Below are 24,488 nucleotides of genomic sequence, written 5' to 3'. Positions count from 1 at the left end.
TATTATTTTTAGGTTAACTTTTAAATTATTTGCCCCCCCCCCCCCGAGTGGTACAGCGGTATATCTGCGGACTTAAAACGCTAGAAACCGGGTTTTGATACCCGTGGTGGACAGAGCACAGATAGCCCATTGTGTAGCTTTGTGCTTAACTACAAACAAACAAACTAAATTATTTTATCCTCCTGGTGACTCGGTAGTAAACTTCAAGGCTTAAAAAAATGTTAAAATTCGAGGTTCGATCTCTGAAAATATTAATGTCTACTACTCTGCTTTGCTAATCTTCACAGGTTAAGTTGACTCGAAACGGAACATCGAGATTAACATCACGTAGAGAAACAGAAAAGTACGAGACGAAACAGAAAACTTTCACTTACCGCCAGTAACGATGAATGTAAAAAACACCCAGTTGAAATTTTCCCTCTGACTTTTTTAGTTGTTTCAGTGTCAGTAATGTTACCAGGAACCCACTTGATAAACAGAATACATATATATATACATATAGACATACATACATTCCTATGTTTACATAACACTAAACACTCGTAAAGACAATAAATTTACGGTAGTGCTTCTTTAGTCTCGTTAAAAGATCTTATCGACAGGCTAATAGATTTTGAATATAACTTTTCTTTTCTGATGTGCGTCACGAACAACAGCATATACTAACATTTATAACAACACCAGCATTCTACGAGATACTTAATAATAGCAGTTAATAATTCTTATAACAGTGTGAGGATCTCATTGTAACATTAGTCGTCAACAATAACGGGTTAAATAATAGTTGATAACACCAATAACTGTATGAGGATCTCATTGTAACATTAGTCGTCAACAATAACGGGTTAAATAATAGTTGATAACGCCAATAATAGTATGAGGATCTCAATGTAACATTATTCATTCAAAATTACTCCAGTTATCAGTACTGGAATTCAGTTTTATAATGATTGTGTCATATACAAGGGTTGAATACGTGAGATTAAATCATTTTGAATATACAAATCAAGTGACGTTACAAACAGCCTAAAGCAGTGGAACGGATTGTATCAGAACGAAATTTTGATATTGGGATTTGGTAGCTAGTGTAATGCCATCAGAAAATAATCACTTTTGGGAAGGGTGTGTAACAATGCAAAATGTATATACATTCAGGTCATAAAGATGTGTTCAAATCGAGAATTTAGAATTTCTAGGACTTCTAAGGCGGGGATATTCCTTCTACTTGACGGCATTGGAAAACAAAGGAAAATGGATCAACTTGGGACTTAAGAACCACCTAGAAAGAGACCTGCAACAATTCGTACTCCGAGTGTGGTAAGCAAGTACAATTTTTTGTAACATACGAAAAACCACGAGTCTGTTTGGAAAAACGATAGAAGTCATGAGCACACAAGCAGCTTCCACGATATATCTGTTCAACAGTCGCATACCTTAAGCAGCTGGCAAATTAAACGGGTATTCGTGCTATTCCATGCGAAGACATACATGTCAAGTGGCCGGATGCAGCGCCTATGGACAATTATGCGATTAGATTGTTGAAACGAGCGCTGGGAAATAGTCGTCCTCGTACACGAGATAGATTACGAAAAGCATGCAGAAAGTGGGTTGTGCTTTTTGGATATAACAGCCCTATGACGGAGCTTTTTGCTGTGGAAACTAATCTGCGGGTCTATTATCAAAATGTTGTTTTTTTGTTTGTTTATTGGTAAGCAAAAAGCTACATAACGGTTGCTAACGTTATAAGTCTCCAGACTTACCGCTGAGTCACTGAGGGTCATTATCAAGGTGCACAGTCTTCAGATAGAACATGACCGGACGTGGCGACATGGACTGTAACGAAGTGCTGAGACTTTAAAATCGTATTAAAATAACGTACTCAACCTCTATAATTAAAATAAAATGCCTTTAAAAATTATATGTAATAGTACGTTGATTTACAATGGCTTCAGGGTTTACTTAGGGATGGTTAGTTTGATTTTTGTTTGTTTGTTTGGAATTGTGCACAAAGCTACACAATGAGCTATCTGTGCTCTGCCCACCACGGGTATCGAAACCCGGTTTCTAGCGTTGTAAGTCTGCAGACATACCGCTGTGCCATTGGGGGGGGGGCAGGTTAGTTTGAAGACAGAAGAGAAGAATAGTGAGTAAGATCTGTACAGTTGAATTCTCTTTCGTACAAGTCGGGCCTAGTAGTTAGCGTGCTCGGATTATGAATCGTAGGGTTAACGTTCCGCACTTTGGATCAGCGGTTGCGCTATAAAAGTGACAGTCAAATCCAACTATACAGTCAGACAATAGTAGTCCAAGAGTTGGTGATGGTTTTTGTTTACTGGATGCTTTCCTTCTAGCCTGCCAGTTCAAAATTTGCTGATAGCCCTTTGTTGAACTATACTTTATGCGAACATTCTGAAAGAAACAGTCAAACTCAAACAAAACTAGTGCAACATTCTAAAATGAAGAATTACGCACAGGTGTTTTAAAATAATAGTAAACAGAGAGTCGCAGGTGAGCTGCTGAAGTAGTCTGGGATCATCACTGTAAAAAAACAAAAATTCAAATAACAGATAAAAACAACGAAAGGAAATAAATGTAGAAAAAATTATTGTTCATTTGAATCAATATTCTCTTTCTCTGCCTGTATTTTCTTTCTTTCTTTCGTTCAGATTACTCTGATAATACAAATTACACAACTATATCAAAACTAAGACTACAGTAAAATAACGAGGAAAGACTAAATCTGGCACGCGACTGAAAAGAGAGAGAAAGAAAGAAATGCCGCTGAAGGTAAAGCACAGAATAATTTCTTTACTCTATTTGTTTCCACCAATCACACAGAATAATTTCTTTACTCTATTTGTTTCCACCAATCACACAGAATAATTTCTTTACTCTATTTGTTTCCACCAATCACACAGAATAATTTGTTTACTCTATTTGTTTCCACCAATCACACAGAATAATTTCTTTACTCTATTTGTTTCCACCAATCACACAGAATAATTTCTTTACTCTATTTGTTTCCACCAATCACACAGATCACTGTAAAATCAACATTCTGTTTTCCCCGTGGGAAAGTCGGGTCAACAACCTCGAAAGACCAACTTTCCAAGTTGCTGGATCTAAACAGTCCAATGAGAACACAGAGACAGCCGAAATTTGGCTATGATTTCTGAGAAAACACCTCATTTCTAAGCAACTGATCTAAAGCAGCCAAGCCAAGGTGGGTTCATGGAAAGATACATACAAATTTTGCGTTTTGCGGTTTTTATGGGCGTTTTTTTACTACTACTTCGCCTCTTGTTGATGAATCTTCACCAAATGAGACATGAACGTTTGTTGGGTCTATGCGGTGATACATGACAAGTTGTGGTTTACATTTTGTGTTTTGCAGTTTTTCTGGGCGTTTTTTTTTTACTACTACTTCGCCTCTTGTTGATAAATCTTCACCAAATGAGGCATGAACGTTTGTTGGGTCTATGCGGTGATACATGACAAGTTGTGGTTTACATTTTGTGTTTTGCAGTTTTTATGGGCGTTTTTTACAATTGCATATAAGGGAAGCAACTTTTAATTTCCTAAGATAGTCTTTCAGTAATCATGAATTTACATAACTTACGTCCAGGGGACGGGTACTCCAGCTAGTTCTGAATAGTTTAGAAAGTAAGTTACAGAAGGGTAGGTTTGGTGTATCATATTACTGTGTCGTGAATGTTGACAAACTAATGAACTCACCTTATAAAGAAGAACGTGTCCACGGACAAAGTACCATTTACTAATGGCTGAAGCCAAAGCGACTGGGCAATATATCCAATGCCTATAGAAGATCCTACATCAGGAACGAAAATAACGTTTTTGAGAATCATTGTTATTAAGCTTAAGCAAGAATATTTAAATTTATTTTTCTAGTAGTATTACGTCAGCTGTTGCCAACTGCAATGCACCATTCAAGACGAAACATGTTATATATATATGTGTGTGTGTATGGTGTTTTTAGTTTTATTTTCCTCACCACAATAAAGCGACATTTATATACATATAATCCATCTTCCATAACTATAAGATCCCTAGTCTTGTTCTTTCAGTTTACCCTTGTCCATGGTTCCTGGTGATGAGTGGAATACAATTAAGTGACAAGTGGTGAACTGAACAACAGATCGGGTTTCGTGTTTAGTTTTAATACCTTGGTATTGTGAATACGATAACTTAAAAAATTAGTTTGAGTACAAAAAAGGAGTGAAGAATCAAAAACTTTATGTCATTTCAACACATTGTTAAGACCAGTCGTGTTGTAATGATAATTAAGACCAGTCGTATTGTAATATTTCATTGTATTGTTAAGATCAGTCGTACTGTAAAGTTTCATTACATTGTTAAGACTAGTCGTGTTGTAATGTTTCAACACATTGTTAAGACCAGCCGTGTTGTGATGTTTCATTACATTGTTAAGACCAGTCGTGTTGTAATGGTGATGAAACATTACAACACGACTGGTCTTAACAATGTAATGAAACATTACAATACGACTAGTCTTAACAATGTAATGAAACTTTACAGTACGACTGATCTTAACAATACAATGAAATATTACAATACGACTGGTCTTTCTAGTAGTTAGCGCGCCAGATTATGGATCTACGGGTTCCACTTAGCATCCCGAAAGATAAAAAAATGCACTCTCCGGTTTGGCGCTGTTGGTGCATTGTAGGAGTAAGGATCAAATCCCACTTTTCAGCCAGAAGAAAGTAGCTCAAGAGTTGATGGTGAGTGCTATTGACTAGCTGTTTTTCCTTTAGTCTGTCATTTCAAAATTAGGGACGTCTAGCGTAGATAACTCTTGAGTAGCTTAAACAAACAAACAAACAAAACCTTACTTACGTTTATATTTTTCCCGAGGGAGGGACATTCCCTCTTCCAATTTTTCCCTAGGGAGGGACATTCCCCCTCTTCCATCTCCTTCTGAGCCATTAGAGTATCCAGGATATTAATTGTATTTATGCACTCTCCTTATTGAAAACCACATTAGATAATCTTAAAATAATGTATTGAAAAGGTGTTAAGCCTGTTATTTATATATATTATATTTGCTATGTTAAAAGGATCGTGGATCGCCGACTTGGAGTTACACGTCATACAATTTAATGTTTCTAGAAGTGCCATAGAGTAGTTTCCACACGTACGCCACTGTTCTTACGTAAACAAACTGTAAATATTACGTAATTTTTACGAGTTTTTAAAACAGCTTTCCATGAATACTCACTAAAGAACAGCCATCGAAGAGCGAAAGAGCAGGAATGTCCAGTGATAATCCAAATAATAGTTAAAAACCGGATCCCGTGTAACACATCAATAGACTCTTCTGTTCTCGAAGTACTCAAGATCTTCTGTAAATTGTTCTTCAGGGATAATGCTATCATCACTTGCTTGACTTTGTGTGTAAACCCTAATAAAGACATATGAATACATTTATATAAATATAATAGTGTTGTATGTCCATGTAATTACTTCGCAGGATCTTCGCCCAAATTGGTATGGAGATTCATTAGGTCCATGGGGGAGATACATACAGATATTTAGCTTTGCGTTTTGCGATTTTGATGGTCGTTTTTTGCGTTTTTTTACCACTACTTCGCCCCCTGTTGATGGATATTCACCAAATGTGGCATGAAGGTTTGTTAGGTCTATGCGGAAATGCATGCAAAGTTACGATTTCACATTTTGTGTTTTGCAGTTTTTATGGACGTTCTTTGCGTTTTTTTTACAATTACCTATAAGGGAAGCAACTTTTTATTTCCTAAGATAACCTTTCGTTAATCATGAATTTACATAACTTACGTCCAGAGGACGGGTACTCCAGCTAGTATATAATAAATTTCCCTGTAAAGTTCAAGTTTTTCCATTAATCGTACATTATTTCCACATAAAGTTCAAGTTTTTCCATTAATCGTACATTATTTCCCCGTAAAGTTCAAGTTTTTCCATTAATCGTACATTATTTCACTGTAAAGTTCAAGTTTTTCCATTAATCGTACATTATTTCCCCGTAAAGTTCAAGGTTTTCCATTAATCGTACATTATTTCCCCGTAAAGTTCAAGTTTTTCCATTAATCGTACATTATTTCCCCGTAAAGTTCAAGTTTTTCCATTAATCGTACATTATTTCACTGTAAAGTTCAAGTTTTTCCATTAATCGTACATTATTTCCCCGTAAAGTTCAAGTTTTTCCATTAATCGTACATTATTTCCCCGTAAAGTTCAAGTTTTTCCATTAATCGTACATTATTTCCACATAAAGTTCAAGTTTTTCCATTAATCGTACATTATTTCCCCGTAAAGTTCAAGTTTTTCCATTAATCGTACATTATTTCCCCGTAAAGTTCAAGTTTTTCCATTAATCGTACATTATTTCCTTTTACAATTCAAGCTCTTTCATTTCTGAAGTATATACAAAAAGTTTTGTAGATAAGACATGGCACTATTTTTTTCTAAAAGAAGAATACAAGCAACAACACATGGATAAAAACTTTCCAACTTCTGTGTCCATACATTGTTGTATTTCCAAGTCATATCAAACAACTTCTGTGGTAAATACATTGTTGTAGTTCCAAGTCATATCAAACAACTTCTGTAGTAAATACATTGTTGTAGTTCCAAGTCATATTTGTATTTACTACAGAAGTTGTTTGATATGACTTGGAAATATAACAATGTATTTACTACAGAAGTTGTTTGTGTTGTATTTCCAAGTCATATCAAACAACTTCTGTAGTAAATACATTGTTATATTTCCAAGTCATATCAAACAACTTCTGTAGTAAATACATTGTTGTATTTCCAAGTCATATCACACAAATTGTGTAGTAAATACATTGTTGTATTTCCAAGTCATATCAAACAACTTCTGTGTCCATACATTGTTGTATTTCCAAGTCATATCAAACAACTTCTGTAGTAAATACATTGTTGTATTTCCAAGTCATATCAAACAACTTCTGTAGTAAATACAGTGTTGTATTTCCAAGTCATATTTTGATTATGTTCATGTAAAAATGTATAAGATTTAGTACAATAACATTGCATTAACTAACACATTTGTTTTGTTTTGAATTTCAAACTTGTGTTGCATTCATTCAACCATCAAACTTGAATTATGTTATTATTACGGTGAAAACATACATAACTGTGACAGCTTAGGTTTATATATGTACCTGAATGCTCTTCTTGTTCACATATAACTTTGGATGATGTATTCATCTTCGGGGTTACTGCCTCTTCTGTTTTCCTAAACCACAAGTCCGTTTGCTGGACAATGTTAGAGAATATGTCAAAGGTTGTGCCAAGGATGATTAGACCGATGATTACCAGGAAAAGTGTTCTACAGAGGTATATACACAACGTATTGTTAAATATATATGAGAACAGTGTCCTACAAAGGTGTACACACAACGTATTGTTAAATATATATGAGAACAGTGTTCTACAAAGGTGTATACACAACGTAGTGTCAAATATATATGAGAACAGTGTCCTACAAAGGTATACACACAACGTATTGTTAAATATATATGAGAATAGTGTCCTTCAAAGGTGTATACACAACGTATTGTTAAATATATAAATGAACAGTGTCCTTCAAAGGTATATATATATATACACAACGTATTGTTAAATATATATGAGAACAGTGTCCTACAAAGGTGTATATACAACGTATTGTTAAATATATATGACAACAGTGTCCTACAAAGGTATATATACAACGTATTGTTAAATATATATGACAACAGTGTCCTACAAAGGTATATATATATATATATACACAATATATGCTTCTCCTTCTTTGCATTGTTTAATTTACTTTCAACCGAAACATAATGCATATAATTGAAAAGACCTTTCTGCACAGTTAACAAAATATAATCGCGTTTGTTGTTTTTCTAAAAAAAATATTGATTTGGTACGGGCACGGCATAGGCAGGTAGTTAGGGCGCTCGACTCGTAATCTGAAGGTCGCGGGTTCGAATCCCCGTCCCACCAAACATGCCCGCCCTTTCAGCCGTGGGGGCGTTATAATGTAACAGTCAATCCCACTATTCGTTGGTAAAAAGAGTAGCCCAAGAGTTGGCGGTGGTTGGTGATGACTAGCTGGCTTCCCTCTAGTCTTACACTGCTAAATTAGGGACGGCAAGTGCAGATAGCCCTCGCGTAGCTTTGCGCAAAATTCAAAACAAACCAATTAATCCGTGGGAGGCACGTGCTACCTTCAAACACCCTAAAGGGCCGCAAAGTCCGCCTTTACCAGCCATAAACCAAACACGATACATTTAAATAAGATAAGTTACATACGAACCAAAAACTTTAGCTTACAGATGATTTTCTGGTTGATCCCTCGAGGGTTTGTTTTTAAGCTTATATGAGGGCTATCTGCGTTAGCCGTCCCTAATTTAGCAGTGAAAGACTAGAGGGGAGACAGCTACTCATCACCGCCCTCCGCCAACTCTTGGGCTACTCTTTTACCAACGAATAATGGGATTAACCGTCACATTATAACGCCTCCTCGGCTGAAAGGGTGAGCATGTTTGGTAGAACGGGGATTCGAACCCGCGACCCTCAGACTGCGAGTCGAGTGCTCTAACGCACACACACGCCCCTCGAGGGTTGCCCACCAATGTTCTGAAGAGTATTTCTTAGACACACTTACATGACTGAAACTGCTGCGGCATCGTCGGATAATCTGTTTGCCTCCTTCGTGTAACAATGAGATATTGTTGCCGTCCAACCACGTGACACTCGTTGCAAAGCTTGAAATAATTAAGATTTTGTTAATTATGGTTTTCACTGTATACATTTATTAATCAAGCTTAGGCAGGAAGACAAATTAGATTTTTCTTGTTTTCAATAAAAAAGTACAATTAAGATATTTTCTTCGGTACACGAAGTTTTATATTAAAAAAAAAAGGGGAGACAGCGTTTTGGGGAAATAATTCACATTGTAGTTATTATATCCTGTTTTAAATGTGCTAGTACCACTGATCTGTTGAGAAATAAAAATATATTTTATTACAAGTTACAGCTTTAGTGAGGAAGAATATTTTTTTTAGGTACGAAGTTTCGATGATTGGTGGGATCATTCTGAAGTAGACCAGTGATCGAAACGTTCCCGTTCTATAAAATATTATTCCTTACTGTAAAAAAATGTAACTGGTAATTCAAAAACAAAAACAAATAAATACTAAAAGACGGTTTTTGTTTTGATTCCGGAAACGTAATGATTGGCCTTTATTAGATGTCTGAAAAGTTTTGAATAAAATAAATTCTGGACTTTTCCCTTTTCTTATCAGTGATCGAAACGTACCTGTGCTACAATATTATTTCTTACTGAAAAGTCCCCCAGTGGCACAGCGGTATGTCTGAGGACTTACAACGCTAGAATCCGGATTTCGATACCCGTGGTGGGCAGAACACAGATAGCCAATTGTGTAGCTTTGTGCTTAATTACAAACAACCAAACAAAACTTACTGTAAAAGCTATAACTTGTAATAAAATAATCTATACTATTATTCTGCTTGTTTGTATGTACGACCGTTACGCTTTCTGACCGAGAACCTGCTGCATAAGCAAGCGTAGTTAGAATGTTTCCCCAAGAAAAACCGCGCAGGCGCATTATTCACTCGACGACAAACAGTCTGCCTGCGCCAGAGAGCTGCAAAGCTCGGTGATGAAGTCGCTACAATTGCTATAAGAAACAAGAAGTAACAACAAAAGGGGAATGTAAATATACTTTACTAACCATTTTGTACAACAGAATAATAAAAACTTATCAAAGGTTTTAAAAAAAGGTTTGACGTTAGGTAGTAGAATAGCATAATAAGTTTATTTATCGATAGTATAAAGTACAATAAAGTTTAGTCCTAACTAAACTAAAGTAAATAAAAAAACGTACACAGGTTACAGTGTTAATTTATCTCTTTATCGAACTTAGGCCTAACATAAGTTGAAGTTTTATAAAGTACGGTCTATATACAAGTGGATTTACACATTTCGTTGTCTACGATTATAATTCGTTTGTATTGTGCTAGAAATGTTATATTTAAAGAAGTAATGTTACGATAAAGATACTAATTTGGCTGGAAATGTTTTGCGGGTCTCTGTTAGTACTTATAATTGTAAGGAAAGAAATAACGAAAAATTTATTTTATTGAGTTATACATCCTCTAATTCTGTACTCAAAAATGTTCCCTTACATAAAGCTTTCAACTTCAAAACTTTACAGGGTGGTGCAACTCACATACTACCACAATATTTCTAAGTCTTCATTTTATTTCACTATTATTTATTTATTACTACTATAACCCCAGTAGCACAGCGAACTTACGACGCTAGAAACCGGGTTTCGATGCCCATGGTAGGCAGAGCACAGAAAGTCCATTGTGTAGCTTTGTGCTTAACTACAAACAAACTTCTATAACCTGGTTGAGATGTCATTAACACCGCAAGAAGGTGTAGATTTTCCGTTATTTATTAACACAGAGCTACAAAATGGGCTGTCCGCCGCAAGAAATCTCGTCCCGGATTTCAGCATTATAAGTTACTATTGACCCACCAGGAGGGGTACAATATGTGTCGTAGAATGGCAGGAGGTAGAAAAATCATGATGGCACGAGAGTGTAGCATCACCCTGTATATCTCTATTAATCTTTTTTTTTATAAGCTCTTTCTTTTATCTAAAAACAAATGGTATAAAAAGTGAATAAATTTTTTAATTTCCCATGAAAATATACTTCTTTGTCGTGATTAAATAAATATGTCAAATTTAATTGATGTTGAAACTTCAGAATACAAGGATCATAATCTGTCTACATTAATACGACAAGGCCAACCTCTGTTAAACCCTATTGAGACATCTGTTAAAGAACACGTTGACGGTACACAGAGTCCAATCTTCGGGCTATTCGACGTTAATATCTCGTAAGATGGTCCTGGTATCTCCTAAATATATACAAAATAGAAGAAGAATGTTTAAAAACCAACAAAAGTTCACTCTCAGTTTTAAGTTCAACAGAAGAGCAACCCATCTCATAATTCAACAGATTTATAAAACTGAATCAGAAGATTAATGTTATTCTATTGAACAAACAAACAAAGAAGCAAATAATACAAGAGCCCGCAACAATAAGTACCTTTCTATTGAACAAACATACAAAGAAGCAAATAATACAAAAGCCCGCAACAATAAGTACCTTTCTTATGCGCAAAGGAACAATTTCGAAATGATTATATATATATATATATATGTTAAATACTTATTTTCCTTTTCACCAGTGATGAAACTGAAAAGAGAATCTGTGACGTAGAGGCCTAATGTATTCTTTGATTGGCTATACTCTCTGCTGTTGGACTGCAATTTCGTCTATTCAAGGCTCATCAGCGCAGCTTGGGGACAGCCAACCAAAGAAATGCCATTAGGCCTCTTATAATAAATGGTGAAGTAAAAAGGAGTCAAAACCGCATAGAAACTTCGAAATGGTTATGGTATTCTTGTTATTTGGTTATTGTTTTGTAAAATATGGACGTCCACATTTAATAAACAAAGAGCTTTTGTCATGAATCGACGAGAATTACTAGCCTCGTCTGTTAAATTAACACTAAGTGTGAACTTTGTATTGTTTTTTTTTTAACGGTAAATTAACACTTTTAACCGGAGGTTCTCTTTATTGATCTAAAATATAAACAAAAAAACAAGAACCTTTCGAAACTTCTCGTCAAACCTACCTGTTGATTTCTGTTAGCACTAAGTTAATAGATGTTGTTTCTAATATATGTAATATATACATGTTGAAAAACAAGAACGATTTATATTTCACTGTAATAAGATATATTTACTCTTTTACTTGAAAAATTCAGTATCTTGTATAATTAATATTGTAGGGGGTGAAATTCCGAGTTCGAATTGACTGATGTATACAAAATTATACGGAACGAACAAATTAGACAAACTGTTTTTTATAAAAAAAAAGAACAAAAATACGTAAATGTTTTCCTATTTTCTTTTCTACAGTTGCTTCCAAGTATTTCCTTGTTCCTATTTTGTTAGGGAATAATTTTTACTCTATTTCCCAACTCACCTGAGGCGCTGAAGTGGTGTATTTGGATGACAAAGTTGGTAAACAATATTTTCCCCAAAACTGCCGAAGGCCTCTTGTACTTCCTGGTAAAACAGCAGTAGTCTCCAGGCATTCCGAGTAATAGCCAAGAAATATCACATTTCCTTCCAATATACCGCTAGAGGGCTTACCGAGAGCATCGATCACTGAAAACAACAAAAGATACATAATCCAACAAGTGTATACTGATAATACAAGTTGAGGGCACATTGTTGAGATCATTTAAAAAATGCTGTGTATCGGAGAACTGTGTTTGTGTAATAAAGTTTGTAAATAACAAACATATAGAACAGAATATGCCAATATATGTTACAGAACATCAAACTGATATCTGGCTGCAGGTGAAATAAACAGTCCAGTTTAGATACTCCATTTATTTTCAATAACCGTAATTCTGAAACACCGAGGGGGTTCGGTTGAAATGTTTCGTTCATGTTATAATTTATATCATACAGATAAGATTTAAAGTTATAACTGACAGGTAGGTATACACGTGAATACATACCTGTCAGTTATAACAGGTATGTATACACGTGAATATGACAAGAAGGTTTCGCAATCCACTGAAATACAAAAGTGTCATGTCAAATGAAAGGCGGACAAAGGTTCCAGCCTCATCAAGACAGAGATACCATAGAAGAGTTATTCTTAACACATCTGGCGAAAAACGAAGCCTAACGATAAATGGTAAAGCCATGCCAACAATCCTATGTATTTTTAACAGCTGGACGTTTCGGAATTATACACATTCCATCTTCATCAAATTTTTGGTAATAAATAAATATAAAAATTGTCAACATACTGAACTAACATTAAAATGTGTGAAAGTTTCCGGAAATTAAAATATTTATTTAAACAAAGCTATTTGAATGAAGCAAAGTGGGAAACTGAAAATTTGCCGAAGATGAAGTAGGTATAATTCCGAAACGTTCAACTGTTAAAAACATTTGGGATTGTTTCCATGGCTCTACCTTTACCATTGAAGCTGTTCTCTGAATCGTAACAAAAAATTTGAAAGGGTCATCTTTGTACTTCTGAATTCTTGACAACAACACGGAAGAGAAAAATCATTAATGCTGCGTTTCTGCTTTTTAAAGAGGAATATTTGTTTTTCTTCACCTGAGCCAGATAAAACAAACTGAATGATAATGTGAAAATAAGCCTTGAAATGTGCGTACATGTCACGTGATTTTTTTTTTCGTCTTAGGTTGGTAGAAAAAAAATGTAACATTCGATTTGATAATTTAGGTGAGAAATTACTTTTAAAGGCAGAATGTGGTCAGATTTGATACATAACAAAATGTGCTTATTGACCACGCAATACGTAACAAAGTGTGCTTACTGACCACACAATGCATAACAAAATGTGCTTACTGATCATACAAAACATAACAAAATGTGCTTATTGACCACGCAATACGTAACAAAGTGTGCTTACTGACCACACAATGCATAACAAAATGTGCTTACTGATCACACAAAACATAACAAAATGTGCTTATTGACCACGCAATACGTAACAAAGTGTGCTTACTGACCACACAATGCATAACAAATATGCTTACTGACCACACAATATATAACGACATGTGCTTACTGAATACACAATACATAACAAAGTGTACTTATTGACCACACAATACATAACAAAATGTGCTTATTGACCATACAATACATAACAAAATGTGCTTATTGACCACACAATACATAACAAAATGTGCTTATTGGCCATACAATACATAACAAAATGTGCTTATTGACCACACAATACATAACAAAATGTGCTTATTGACCACACAATACATAACCAAATGTGCTTATTGACCATACAATACATAACAAAATGTGCTTACTGACTAATTACAAAACTCCACTTTCATCTCACTACAAACAAGATCCGCGATTTTTTATTTTTGGTTTAATTCATTTGTTAAACTACAATAAAATAAACGTTAATATAACAAATGCCTTTTTCTCTTATTGAGAAAAAAATTATTATTGTAGGACGTTTTAGTTACACAGAATAGAGCGGAAACGTCGTATAGCCTGTTAATAAAAACTGTAAAAACTTCTCTAGAGAAGCCAGAATTTTGCGTGTTATTCGTATGGCGGGATCTCTAATGTTACGGGGCCCGTCATGGCCAGGTGGTTAGGGCACTCGACTCGTCGTGGGCAGAGCACAGATAGCCCATCGTGTTGCTTTGGGCTTAAATTCAAACAAAACATTAGTTTTTCGAGATACGCGCACGGAAACACAGACAGACACACACACACACACATACACACGGACCCGATTGCAATGCCTTCAACCCCCTCCTTCCACGGGCGAGGGTAATTATGAATTAGACAGTGAGATTTTATTGTTCAGCGGAGAAACGAGACAATTCTAGTCCTAGACATATTTCATACTTCTGTCTAAAGGTAATTTACACATCAAACCGACGTCTTACTTAAGAATGCTTCAATATAATGTATAAGCCAAAATATATCTGTCTAAATTATTCAGTAGTAAAATAAGTATGTCAAGATGATCTCAAGACATACTTTAGCCACAAAATTATGACAAATAAACGCGGTTTGCACTTTAGGGTTGTGGGTGCGTTATATGAGTTGACGGTCAAATTTTACTATTCGGTAAAACAAGCGTAGCCCACGAGTTGGTCAGTTCAAAATTAGGGACAGCTACGCGCAGATAGCCCTTTATATAGCTTTGAAACAAACAAACTTATTCATTATTAAATCCAGGGATTCGTGGCTCGCGTCCTATTGCTGCAAAAAAAACTGTATTACAAACTTGGGTACTTGGATATGCTACAAAAGTAACAGTGTATTCTCACAATTCGGTCAGACAAGAGTAGCCCAAGTGTTAGAGGAGACAGTTGTTGACTAGCAGGACCAAGATAATGCATGGGCCTGTAGGGCCTGGGCCCCCAGGCAACTAGGGGACTCAGGCTTCCACCCATGCGAAGCACCAAAAAACTGCCCTGTCCACAAGGAGGAAAATATCGCACGACTGCTAGGGTTATTTATAACAGTGTAACTGACAGAAACATACTCATTACATGTGTGGTTTTATATGGGAGCTCCATGTTCTCTGTGCCCAGGACCCAAATATCTTTTAATCTGACCCTGCCCTGTTGTCTACCATTCGAAATTGAGGATAACAGACAGGTTTCTGCGAATATCTGAAAAAAAAGACTGAAAAACAAATAATTTAATAACACAGACGTATTAAAGAAATATAGCTAACGCTTAAGAGTACACAATAAATATTTAAAAATAAGACTACTCCAGCTTCAAAATACAATAACAACTTTTATGTTGGCGAAACAAAGAAAAATAAGTTATGAATTAATTTCTATATATATACAACGTAAGAAATCCGAATAATAGTTGTTGTTGTTTTTTTCAGTTGTCTTCTATTTGCATACTTATCATTTAAACTGGTTTTGGAGAATTTCTCTGACCTCCTTGTATACGCTTTAGGTGGGCTAATTCAGAGCAAAACAGCTTAATCGGCAGTCTGGTGTCAGGCATTCGAACAACATAACAAATCCAAGTATATATATTAATAACAAAGAACGTATGTATCTTTATATTTATATGTATATTCATCAATTGGTCTGCACGAGGATGAATTTATTTATATGTGCAGTGTACATCGTGCTTTCAATGGGAATTTTTACTTTATTTTGTTTTTCGTCTAATGGCGAGGTGGTGTGCATATCGATAATCTTTGCCTTGTGCCTTTGGGCTCTAAATATACTGGCACTGCCTGGGGTAAATCTTCGTTGGAAATCTGCTCTCTCTGTCCTGAAACGCATTATATTTTTCAAAATTTCAACTTCAAAGATCCGTTGTTTCTCAGTATAGCCTCAAAAATGTATCGCATTTTGTTATTTCTAGAAATATTTGCATCATTCTGAAAAATCCACTACAATACTGTCATAACAATGTGGTCGTTGCTAGTTCAACCTGAAAGATACCTTATGCAACACATGGGCTAAACAATTAAATCAAAGACATCCACCCACCCCTATGTTTAGTATGGCAGTCCCTAATTTAGAACTACCGGCCAGAAGGAGGAAAAACAGTCAGCGGCACCTATAAGTTTGTATGACTACTCTTAACTGAATAGTAAGATTGGCTGTCACTTTTAAACCAACTGAAAGTGAAGAGAAATTTCAACGGCATATCGCGTGCTCGAACCCGGGATCTGTCGATATGCAGCCTGACATGGTCATTACAAGGCCCTATCAGAAAATACGCTGAACTTTTACAAAAGTGAACATATGCTATTATGCAGCATTATTAGACATTTGAGAAATGTAAATAATAAAAGCGTGACCTAATCGTAGATGTTGTAAAGCAATAAAATGGCCCCTTTATCAATTTACTCGACAGAAGAAAAAAATGTGAGAATACACCTGGTGTTATTCATTTGGATTAGTTAGCCGACTTAAAAAAAAGATAAGTTTCTTTATAAAATTAAGAAGTAGGAATAGAGTTTAAATTATTTTCCTGATTAATAGTAAACTAATGAAGAGTCAGGAGTTTATTTGTACTTTAGAAACTTCACTTCAGACAGGATATAGACTTTATGCAAGCATAAGTCACATGACATCTGTTTTAGCGCCATTATGGATAGAAAGGAATAGCATATGATTACGCCAATAATGGCTTCTCCACAAGTACAATTACGAGAGAAAAATAAAATAAATTCTGTTTTTTATTTGAAGTGAATGACTTAAATAAAGAATATAGGACATAATTAGAAAAGCTTTTTTGATAATAGATATTGTTCACTCTCTTTCATAATTTGTCTTAACTGTTTTATGTCTGTTTGTTGCAAAGCAAAAAGCTACATAATGGGCTATCTTTGCTCTTCCCACCGCATTATAAGCCCACTGACTTTCCGCGGAGCTACAGGGGGCCAACTTTTATGTTGGCGAAATAGACAAGAAATACAGTTACGAATTAATATTCATAAATATCACGTAAGAAATCCTAATAATAGTTTCTTACCAATTAACTTTCATTTAAATAATTATCATTTAAACTGGTCTTCGAGAATTACGGATGCATTTATTAAGTTTGCAAAATATTTTATTATTCAACTCAGCTACTTGCAATGTACGTTACTAATCGATAGAGGGACACGTGTTGACTTTTCCCAAGGCCACTTTCTTAAGAAACGTGTAGTAATTTTATTTTATTTTTTACTTTGCTCGTAAATTATTAATTTTGCGATTGTTACTTAAGTGGTTTTATAAAGGTAATGTATAAATATTTATGTCGACATACATGCATAATGTTCATTCGTAACTGACTATTTCTATTTAAAATTGAAGCCTAACTTATTTCGCCGTTTGTTTCATTTTTGTTTTAGCGTTTATCAGGCTTACGAAACTGGCACTAATATACTTTTTTTTTGAATTAGCAAAAAATAATAAGTGACTTTCCAACTACAAACATCCACTATACATTGTTTCTTGTAAGTGTAATACATTAGTTGAACAAATTTAGATATTTTACAGTGATAATGTTTCTCCAACGATATTTTTAAGCCTACGAGTACAAAAACTCACTCAAGTGGCAAAGAAAAAAAAAAGTTTTCATACAATGCTCCCCTCTACAAAAGCAAATAGTGAAATACCATATAGAATTGTAAATAAGTTACCTTGAATCGTAAAGCTAAAGAACATTATTTCATATGTATGAAACTTGAAAGCAGCCACTAAGGATTTTCTTATTGGAATTTAATGCATTTATTTTTCTAAACGTACAACGAACTATTGGTATCAAGTCTTCGTAATAATTAGACACGTAATTTAGACATATAATTACGATATTAAAACTAAAGTCGATGCTTGCTATTAGCTAGGCCTTGAGCAACGCGGTCAGTGACTGGGAGGAGTGAAGGAGTTGTGTTGATAATCTTAGAAAAGTATCTCCGTCCTTGGAAAACTGCGTGAATTCTTGACTATACATTACGAAAACAGTAAGAAGGCATGTCGATGATCGACACTGATACAGATTTTTCCAAGGATAATCTCTTCCAATCCGTTTGAAAGAGTAGAGGGCTTGTTGGTACATGTAACACGAAAGCCTTGAAGGAACTAGGTCATACAAGTGACCAATAGTGTCGTATGTTCGAGGAGTATGCTTAATTTATGTTCTCTACCTGCAATTCCACGAGGTAAGGTGAAGGACTCCGTATGTAACCGCAAACGTCATTGCAATCCAAGCAAAGACGCGAAAAGTCCATAAACATAGACTTCACATGAAGTATAGGAGAAGGATACTTTCAAACCTTACAAAGATTTGTTTAAAATGAAATAAATTTATAAACAAAATATCGTGCTTTGTTATTATTATTTTTATTTTAATTTACGGGGATGAGATTTGGCTGTCATTTGGTTGATTTCAGCGATTTTTATTGTAAAGTTAAAATTTGTCGGTCACCCCCCTTTTTATCCCTTAATTTACAGAAATGAGAGTTGGCTGTCATTTGGTGGATTTCAGATATTTTTATTGTAAAATTTGTCATCCATCCCTCAGTTTATTCAATTCCAGATGTTGGAAGAAGGGTGGGAATGCTGGGTTCGGACTCAAAATACTTGCACGCCTTGTCTGCTTTGGTCCATATCTGAGGCTCCTTTAATACATCTGATTGGCGGACAGTCGACCAGTCGAAAACTTCTTTTGAACAAGAAGGTATCTGAGCAACTCGAAAATGTGCAAACTCTTTAAATAACAATAGCAGACGATCAAAAAAGGATTAGCATATAAGAAGATTTTACTTTCACCATCCGCCTTAAGGGTAGACACTTTTCTCCAGTTTGCTTAGAATCACGCAGAATAGACATTTTTACTTTCTTCTTGTATTACTTTTATTTGTGAACTAATTTAAATGGCCGCCTAAAGTGGACAGAGACAGAAATGATACAATGAAATCGGGGGGGGGGGGGGACAGTTATTATATGACAAAAATTCTCCAAGTTGTTTCAACAATGAAAACGTATCAGATGTCACAGAATCAGAAATAACTTATTTCCCATAGCTTATTTTGCATTGATACAAATAATCTGATCATGTATTGTACTATAGAATTTATAGATTTAATTAGATTCTTATAATGCTAAAAACTAGGTATTGATACCCATGATAAGCACAGCACAGATAACCCATTGTGTAGCTTTGTGCTTAACAACAAACAAAAATACGTCTAAGTATTACATTAATTTTATAACCTTCATGTTTAGCATATATTAAGTCAAAGAGAGTTTCGTTAATACTTAAAAAGAGGTATCTAAAATCTACTGACAAAATTATTGTCACGATGCACACAAATTCTAGCGTGCATCAGCTGGAAATGTCTAGTAGGATAGGCAGAGGTTCATGCACGAACATACATAATATTCCATTATGTACCTTTTAAAAATCTCGCTTTATAAATTATTGATCACTAACTTTCCCTCATGGACACCGGTTTGTCTAATCATTGCAACTATAATCTTGTTTCTAATATCTGTCTAAATATTTAATGAAATGACCAATTTCAACCACTAGAACATGGGTTGAAGTGGCAAAAGTCTAATGTTTAGTGTTTACCGATCGCTCTAGCAGTAAATGATGTAAATTACCTAGAATGCACCAGAGAGCACGTAGACACTTCTGTCTTCCGGGAATCTTGGCGTCCCCTCTCCCTTACCCCTGGCCTTAATGAGCTTGGACTCGAGACCAGTCAAAAGTTTAACTTGCTGTTCTCATTCCTTACTTTAGAAAGAACAATAAATAATTAGCAACAGATTTAAAAGCATTTAATTTGCACAGTCAAATACTCCATATGTTTTACATCCAGTTTTAGAACTTCAACCAACGATGGCTAGTTCTAAACTGAACAGAACTGTGTGATTAAAAAATTTCAAATTCATCTCATCTGGATCACCAAATAACGAGATTTTATTTAAACAGAGGGTATCAAATATAAATGATTTGTTTATTTGTTAGTAATTAAGTACAAAGCTACACAATGGGCTACCTGTGCTCTACCCACCACGGGTATCGAAACCCGGATTCTAGCTTTGTAAGTCCGCAGACATGCCGCTGTGCCACTGGGAGGGGTCAAATATAAATGAACTCCCAACTCTAAATAATAACACAACTTTGCTACAATTAAGTTTGTTCTAAATAGCTTGTATAATTTCGTTAAAAAGCGTAATATTGTAACATTTGTTGTGCTCTATTCCTAAACTATGTTCTAAATTGATTCTTTTTTACTTTGTAATTAATTTTTCCTTATAAAATGTTGGAACTTTACAAATTTAGAAATATTTGTGTCTAACATTTTACCTTGTTCAATATATGTTGCTGAAGATGAAACGTTGAAATATTATAAGTTTGTTGTTGTCTCTCTTAAGTCACATGTTTGTTGTTGTTTCACTTACGTCAGATGTTTGTTGCTGTTTCTCTTAAGTCAGATGTTTGTTGTTGTTTCACATTAGGTCAGATGTTTGTTGTTGTGTCTCTTACGTTAGATGTTTGAAGCTGTTTCACTTACATGAGATGTTTGTTGTTGTTTCACTTACGTCAGATGTTTGTTGCTGTTTCTCTTAAGTCAGATGTTTGTTGCTGTTGCCGTCATACTTTTGTTCATCATCATTATTAACTTCCATATTTACGTTTGTTTGCCCACCACGAGTATCGAAACTCAGTTTCTAGCTGTATAAGTCCGCAGACATATCGCTATGCCACTGGTGGGGGGGGGGGGATATGTCCCACGTGCTGTATGTGTTTTAAAATGTTTCAAATCATATTTGCACTATCGTTTGGTTGATGAACTGTGCAGCGTGAAAGTATTACTTGAAGTACATGTTCTGATAAGGAAGACATGAACTGGCAACTGAAACGAAAAGAAGAAATACATGAACTGAAAAATAAAAAGAAAGGAAAATATGAACTGGCATCTAAAAGAAATGCAGTAAGAAACCCATGAACTGGCAATTAAAAAGAAAGGCAGTAAACAAATCATAAACTGGCAACTAAAAAGCAAAAGAGTAAGGATGATATGAACTGGCAACTAAGAAAAGGGGGTAAGGAAGTCATGAACTGGCATCTAAAAAAGGAGTAAGGATGATATGATCTGGCAATTAAAAAGAAAGGGAGTAAATAAGATGTAAACTGGCAACTAAAAAAAGGAGATAGTAAGGATGAAATGGGAAGATGTCTTAAAAAGGTCTGGAAAGGTTATATTTTAGATGTCCACTATAAACCCGGATTTAACCACCTGATAGCATATAATTCACAACACAAATCTCATTATAATCTTCATTTAGAACTTGAATATACGTAATATAATATAACATGCATATAGTGTTTGAACTAGATACACTTCAGTGCCCCATTTTTCAGTTTTCTAGTGTGCAACTGTTTGCTTTCTCAGACCAGTAACTAACCAGGTTTTGTCTACCAGAGGGGAGTGTTAACTTGTTAATGTCCTACACGGACCACAAGTAGCGAGCCAAGCAAAATCGTCCAACCAATAATGTTTATATTGCAATGAATTAGAATCGAAATATTTGATTTGTTAAGTTCTTGTATTTTGAGTTTTCGCGCAAAGCCACACAAGGGATACCTGCGCACAGCCATCCTAATTTTGAACTGATAGAGAGGAAGCAGCTAGTCAACATCACTAACTCTTGGTCCCAAAGTGAGAAGCATGTTTCTGCGACAATGGGAGGCATACCATGTATCCTCTGATGTACAGCCTTGGCTAGTTAACTAATAAGCTACACCATGCCATGAGCTGTATTTCATGGCAAAGTGCAAACAGGGATGAATACTTTAGAATATTTAGATATCCATTTGTAACAGAATATTTCAAAGGAGGGCAATTTTCGCGACATTTACGACTTAGTTTTTACGTGTTAATTAGAATAAAACTTCATAATTTGATATATGTATACTATAGTTCAGTATATAGTTGGTTTTAATCAAGATATTCACGAGGTAGAAATGGTAATAACGTTTGGTTTTTCAAAGATTGCAAGATAACATCGTGTGTGTTTGTATCGTAATAACCACGAAAGAGTCAACTTGAATGTAACGGATTGTTAAAAAGAGTAAAATTAAACTAGTAATAATTGCAAATAAATCAATTGAACGCCACAAATCATTTAAAAATTAACATGTGTGTGTGTGTGTCGTAATAATCGCGGAGGGGGTGATCAACTGGAACGTGACGGATAATTAAGAGAAAAGCTAAATTAGCGTGGTTTTTGGTTTGGTTTCAATTTCGCGCAAACCTACACGAGGGATATCTGTGTTAGCTGTCCCTAATTTAGCAGTGAAATACTAGAGGGAAGGTAGCTAGTCATCACCACCTACCGCCAACTCTTGGGCTACTCTTTTACCAACGAATAGTGGAATTGACCGTAACATAATAACGCCCCCGTGGCTGAAAGGGCGAGTATGTTTGGTGAGACGGGGATTTGAACCCGCGACTCTCAGATTGCGAGTCAAGCGCCTAAATTAGCGTAATAACCAAATGGAAATCAACCTGAACGTGACAGATCATTAAAAGAAAAATTAAATTAGCATGTGTGTGTCGCAATAACTTGGGGAGGGATCAATTGGAACGTGAAAGATCATTAAGAGAAAAGGTAAATTAGCATGTGTGTGTGTCGTAATAACTTCGGGGGATCAAGTGAAACGTGACAGATCATTAAGAGAAAAGGCAAATTAGCATGTGTGTGTCGTAATAACTTCGGGGGGTCAAGTGAAACGTGACATATCATTAAGAGAAAGGTAAATTAGCATGTGTGTGTGTCGTAATAACTTCGGGGGGGGTCAAGTGAAATGTGACAGATCATTAAGAGAAAAGGTAAATTAACATGTGTGTGTCGTAATAACTTCGGGGGGGTCAAGTGAAACGTGACAGATCATTAAGAGAAAAATTAAATTAGCATGTGTGTGTCGTAATAACTTGGGGGGGGGATCAAGTGGAACGTGACAGATCATTAAGATTAGAGGTAAATTAGCATGTGTGTGTCGTAATAACTTCGGGGGTGGGGTCAAGTGAAACGTGACAGATCATTAAGAGAAAAGGTAAATTAGCATGTTTGTGTCGTAATAACTTCGGGGGGATCAAGTGAAACGTGACAGATCATTAAGAGAAAAGGTAAATAGCATGTGTGTGTGTCGTCATACCCACAAGGGAATCAACTGGAACGTAGCAGATCATTAAGATTACAGGTAAATTACTGTTTAGATATTAAACTTGGTACGTGTGACTGAAAAAAAAAATTGATATATCGTTTTTAGCAGAACATCATTAATAACACATCACGTATATTTTAGTCGCAACGTCAATATTAAAAAAGATCACGTTCGAAAATAAATTTTTTAGCGCAACATTTACACTAATTTTCTCCGCCAAACTGTAGTTCCCACATGTGTAACAGTTAAACATATTCTACTTCCGGGTACCTAACAATTAAACATATTCTACTTCCGGGTACCTAACAGTTAAACATATTCTGCTTCCGAGTACCTAACAGTTAAACATATTCTACTTCTGAGTACCTAACGCTTGGGCATTTGTTTGTTTGAATTTAAGTACAAAGCTACCAAGTCTGTGTTGTACCCACCACGGGTATCGAAACCCGGATTTTAGCGTTGTAATTTGCGCAGACATACCGCCGTGCCACTGGGGGGGGGGGGAACTTGGAACGGAACATTTATTCACGGATTTATTTCAGGTTTTAACGTTTGGACATTTATATACGGATTTATTTCAAATTTTAAGTTTGATACAGTAAAGACAAAGGCATACAGCTAAATAATAATTACTTCCGATAATAGTAGTTTCGTTCCACGGATCACTTTAAGCGGTCTTATGTAAGTATTATATTTTGACACAAAACACACAAACACACAAAAAAATACCGAGTATTGTAGCATTCAATTATTTTATTAATGCTTTAAATAAAACATGAAAAATTAGTATTATAAACACTAGTAGTGTATGATCACGTAGGCCGTGAGAAACAGCGACACCTGGAAATATAAAGGTTGAAATTACTTTTTTTGTAAAACATGAATACTTACGATAGTATCAAACGCTGAGCATTTTACCTTGTTAATGGAAAAAAGTAGTATTTCATTCTTCGTGGCAACGCAAAATATCTGGAAGGATTTAATCCCTCGGATCTCAATCAATTATTCAATATGCCCCCCCTTCAATTATCTCAAGGGTAAGTCCACAGAACTACGACGTTAAAAAAATCGGATTTCGATACCTGTGATGGACATAACACAAG

At 35.3% G+C, this 24,488-nt stretch overlaps 1 protein-coding gene across 1 annotated transcript in view; it reads right to left on the bottom strand.

Moving 5' to 3' along the window:
* Nucleotides 1-24,488, bottom strand: part of LOC106459817 (O-acyltransferase like protein-like) — a 45,053-nt gene that overhangs the window by 13,828 nt on the left and 6,737 nt on the right. Inside the window, exons 2-8 of the mRNA XM_022386361.1 lie at nucleotides 12,127-12,311; nucleotides 10,882-10,990; nucleotides 8,702-8,801; nucleotides 7,209-7,375; nucleotides 5,261-5,443; nucleotides 3,736-3,829; nucleotides 375-467 (exon numbers count right to left, since the gene is read on the bottom strand). Of these exons, the coding sequence (XP_022242069.1) occupies nucleotides 375-467; nucleotides 3,736-3,829; nucleotides 5,261-5,443; nucleotides 7,209-7,375; nucleotides 8,702-8,801; nucleotides 10,882-10,990; nucleotides 12,127-12,311 (931 nt within the window). The remainder of the gene's footprint in view (nucleotides 1-374; nucleotides 468-3,735; nucleotides 3,830-5,260; nucleotides 5,444-7,208; nucleotides 7,376-8,701; nucleotides 8,802-10,881; nucleotides 10,991-12,126; nucleotides 12,312-24,488) is intronic.

Source organism: Limulus polyphemus, unplaced genomic scaffold (assembly GCF_000517525.1).
Source record: "Limulus polyphemus unplaced genomic scaffold, Limulus_polyphemus-2.1.2 Scaffold664, whole genome shotgun sequence".
Lineage (NCBI taxonomy): Eukaryota > Metazoa > Arthropoda > Merostomata > Xiphosura > Limulidae > Limulus > Limulus polyphemus.
This window is presented reverse-complemented; position numbering and strand designations above follow the sequence as displayed.